Source organism: Calidris pugnax, unplaced genomic scaffold (genome assembly GCF_001431845.1).
Source record: "Calidris pugnax isolate Ruff unplaced genomic scaffold, ASM143184v1 scaffold416, whole genome shotgun sequence".
Classification (NCBI taxonomy): Eukaryota; Metazoa; Chordata; class Aves; order Charadriiformes; family Scolopacidae; genus Calidris; species Calidris pugnax.
The window spans coordinates 91,243-95,219 of NW_015091134.1; the positions used below are offsets into that span (position 1 = coordinate 91,243).

Here is a 3,977-nt window from a genome sequence, read left to right on the forward strand (position 1 = left end):
CCTCCCTAAAAAACCCCAAAAAAATTCAAAAAACCCCAAAAAAACCCAAACCCAGCCCCCCCCCCCCCCAACACACACACATTTTCCCCGAATCTCTAGGATTAAAAAACCAACCCCGGAGGCCGGGCAGTGGTTTAAGGCCAGAGCCAAGGCCAGTTGTAGAAAAGGGGCAGGAGGAGAAGGTCCTTGGGACCTGATGGTGCTTGAAGACGCTGGTGAAGAACGTGGAGATTTTAGCCCTTGAGTTGTGGCGCCCAAAACGCCGTCTCCTTCCTGGCCGTGCCGCCGGCGGCGCCTTCTTGGGGGGATGCTACACGGACCTGGGTTTCGGGGAGGAGGAGGAGGAGGAGGAGGAGGAGGAGGAAGAGGTGGAAGAAGCTTCAGCGCACCCCACCGAGGGCCAGTGGTCACAGGAAGGTGGTGGAGCTGGGCACGGGTGATGCCTCCAGGCGCCCGCCCAAGTTCCTGCCCTTCAACCGGGGTCTCCCCAAACCCCGGTGGAGACTTGGGGGGTGGCGATGAGGAGGAAGGGTGTGGAGATGAAGGTCTGCCCCCCCCCGGCCTCAAGCCCTCTCCATCCCTCTTGAGCTCACACGGAGGTCTCCGACTGCAACCTCATGACGAACTTGTGCGACTTGGGGTCCACGAACTCCTCCGAGAGCTTGAAGAAAGGGATCTTCTTGGTGCTCACCACCAGGCTGAAGTCCTGGCGCTTCAGGACAAAGACCACCCCGTCTTTCAAGCCGTTGGTCACCGGCTCCTCGCTGACCAGCGTCCACTGCTTGGCCAACCAGCGGTCCTTGTGGTACTGGATGGTGGGACCAGCCGTCAGGTACCTCTCAAGGAAGGCCTTGGAAGAGGGAAAGGACACGTCATCGTCACCTTCTGACAACTCACCAACAAGTGGTGTTCCTCAAGGGTCCGTGCTGGGGCCAATACTGTTTAACATATTTATCAATGATATAGACAGGGGGATTAAAGGCACCATCAGCGAGTTTGGGGACGATACCAAGCTGTGTGGTGGTGTCCATACACCAGAGGGACGGGATGTCATCCAAAAGGACCTGGACAGGCTGGAGAGGTGGGCCCAGGTGAACCTCATGAGTTTCAACAAGAGCAAATGCAAGGTTCTGCACCTGGGCTGGAACAATCCTCACCACCAATACAAACTGGGGGGTGAGGGATTGGAAAGCAGCCCTGAGGAAAGGGACTTGGGGGTGCTGGTGGAGGAGAAGCTGGACATGAGCAGGCAGTGGGCACTTGCAGCCCAGAAGGCAAATCACAGACTGGAGATGAGGAGAGGGTTCTTCACTGGGAGGGTGGTGGAGCACTGGGACAGGTTGCCCAGGGAGGTGGTTGAGGCCCCTTCCCTGGAGATATTCAAGGTGAGGCCTAGTGAGGCCTGATGAGGCCCTGGGCAACCTGGTCTAGTTGGGGGTGTCCCTGCTGACTGCGGGGGGGTGGGACTAGATGGCCTTTGGAGGTCCCTTCCGGCCTGGACAATTCTATGATTCTCTGAACTCAACCCCCTTTTTTTTTTTTGCAGCCTGAAGCTGCTCAGCAGGTCCTGCAGGAAAAACCATCCCCGTGGAGCTGGTTCCTTTGAGGTTCCACCCGCTTTTCTGGCTCCATCCCCAACCCCTCGTCCTCCCGCGGGGGGTGAGGGGTGGAAAAAACTCCACCCAAGTCCTCACCCTCTGGCCCAAGCCCTTGGGGAAAGCCATGGAGCCGTCCCCACCTCGTGGCGGTCCCCTCCCCGCGCACCTTGGGCGTCATGTCGTGGGTGATGCAGAACTCGAGGTGCTGCAGGATGCTCTCCATGGTGTGGTAGGGCTGCTGCTTGGTGGTACGTAGGTACTTCTGCATGGCCCGGGCCATGGAGGCGAAGATGGCCTGAGCCGCCTCCCGCGGGTCCATGATCTCCCGGGGGTTCTTCTGGTCCTCTTCCTGCAACCGCTTGATGTGGGTGAAGGCTTCTTCCACCGCCACCACCAGCCTGCGGGGAGGAAAGTCATGGAGGTGGCTGCAGTGGGGCAGGAGATCCCATGGGGCTGGGGGGAGCCACTCATCTCCCGCTTCCCTAGGGATGGCAGGAACCCAACTTCCACCAGTTTTGGGGGGAGATCAGGTTGTGCCACGCAACAGCCGGGGAGAAGAGATGTTTCCAGCCACCCCACCCCTTCCCGGGGTTTATTGGGAGGATCAACATGGAAAGGTTGCCCAGAGAAGCTGTGGCTGCCCCATCCCTGGAGGGGTTCAAGGCCAGGATGGAGGGGGCTTGGAGCAACCTGGTCTCATTGAAGATGTCCCTTCCACTACAAGGGATGGAACTGGAGGAGCTTGAAGGTCCCTTCCAACCCCAAACGTTCTGGGATGCTCTGGTGATTCCACCACTTCCCTGGGTTGGAGGGGACCTTTAAGGTTATCAAGACCAACCATCAACCCACCACTGCCCAACCCACCACTGCCCTGTGTCCCTCAGCACCGGCTTTGAGATCCTTCCAGGGATGGTGTTTAGGGAGTGGAGCCATGGGATGAGGGGGAAGAGCGGGAGTGGAGCCATAGGACGAGAGGGAAGAGTTTTAAACCAAAAAATAGGAGATGGAGCTGAGATGTGGGGCAGAAGTTCTTTGGTGTGAGGGCGATGAGAACCTGGAGCAGGTTGCCCAGAGAAGCTGTGGCTGCCCCATCCCTGGAGGGGTTCAAGGGCAGATTGGAGGGGGCTTGGAGCAACCTGGGCTGGTGGGAGGTGGCCCTGCCCAGGGCTGGGTGGTGAGGAACAGGATGGTCTTTAAGGTCCTTTCCCACTCAAACCATTCTACAGTTCTCTGAGATGTGTTTTGGGGAGATGCCACCACCCTGGAGGCTTCTGCATCCCCCCAGAGCACTCTGAACGCCCCCCAACCTTGCCCCAGCCCTGGAGAGGGGTTCAAGGGCAGATTGGAGGGAGCCGGAGCAACCTGGACTGGTGGGAGGTTGGATGGTCTTCAAGATGGAACTGGATGGTCTTCAAGGTTCCTTCCCACCCAAACCATTCCATGATTCCCCAAGAGCAGGGACACCTCGTCCCCAGGAGCCTCCACCAGCAGAGCCCAGGTTCCTCAGGGGGTGTGGGGGTGGTGAGATGGGCACCCCCATGGGACAGGGCGCGAGGGTGCCCGTACCTGGCGCGGCGTTTCCGCACCCTGCGCTCGTGCTCGGCCTCCTCGTAGTAATCCTCGTTGTGGCTGTTGTCCCGCCGCCGGGCGGCCGCCGCGATGACGGCCCGCGACTGGCCCGTGGAGTTGTTGGTTGTGTTTTCTGCAGGGAAAAAATTTAAAAAGAAAAAGAAAAATAAATAAACGGATGAGGTTAGAGGAGGAGGGGGGGGATCCTCCTTGGGGTCCCCGATCATCCCACCTGCCCCACGGCCGGGCTGTGGCCATCCCGGAGCTGGGAGGAGAGGAAAACATGGGGATGGGGAAAGGGGAGGGGAAAGGGAAGGGAGTCCTGGGCAGAAACAGGTCGGGGGGGGGAGGGAAGGGAAGGGAAGGGAAGGGAAGGGAAGGGAAGGGAAGGGAAGAAGAGAGAACAAGAGGAGAAGCTGAGGGTAGGCAAGGGAAGGGATGAGGAAGAGGAAGAGGAAGAGAGAATGAGAGGAGAAGCTGAAGGAAGGGAAGGGATGGGGATGAGGAAGAGGAAGAGAGAACAAGAGGAGAAGCTGAGGGAAGGGAAGGGATGGGGATGAGGAAGAGGAAGAGAGAACAAGAGGAGAAGCTGAGGGAAGGGAAGAAATGGGAAAAGGGAAAGGGGAAGGGGGAGAGAGAAAGAGAGAAGCCAAGGGAAGGGAAAGAAGAAGGGGAGAGGGAGAGAGAACAAGAGGAGAAGCCAAGGGAAGGTGAAGGGGTAGGGATGGGGAAGGGGAAGGTGGAGAAGGAGAGAAGCTGAGGGAAGGGGAAGGGGTAGAGGAAGGGGAGGGAGAGGGAGAGGGAGAGGGA

The 3,977-nt window shown here is 58.8% G+C and overlaps 1 protein-coding gene across 1 annotated transcript; it reads right to left on the reverse strand.

The window, feature by feature from the left end:
- Positions 1 to 9: 9 nt before the first annotated feature.
- On the reverse strand, positions 10 to 3,394 carry LOC106897722 (vang-like protein 2). The gene is made up of 3 exons (XM_014958535.1): positions 3,165 to 3,394; positions 1,765 to 1,996; positions 10 to 850 (listed from the first exon to the last, which is right to left on the reverse strand). The coding sequence occupies exons 1-3, from the start codon at positions 3,392 to 3,394 to the stop codon at positions 590 to 592; spliced, it is 723 nt and encodes a 240-aa protein (XP_014814021.1). The 3' UTR covers positions 10 to 589.
- Between the last annotated feature and the right edge of the window lie 583 nt (positions 3,395 to 3,977).

Excerpts from the sequence above, each read along its gene's own strand:
- LOC106897722 (XM_014958535.1), bottom strand. The coding sequence starts at position 3,394 with ATGATCGGGGACCCCAAGGAGGATCCCCCCCCTCCTCCTCTAACCTCA. Across the intron at positions 1,997-3,164 it reads GTGCGGAAACGCCGCGCCAG|GCTGGTGGTGGCGGTGGAAG; the intron begins GTACGGGCACCC and ends TCCTCCCCGCAG. Across the intron at positions 851-1,764 it reads CCCACGACATGACGCCCAAG|GCCTTCCTTGAGAGGTACCT; the intron begins GTGCGCGGGGAG and ends CCCTCTTCCAAG.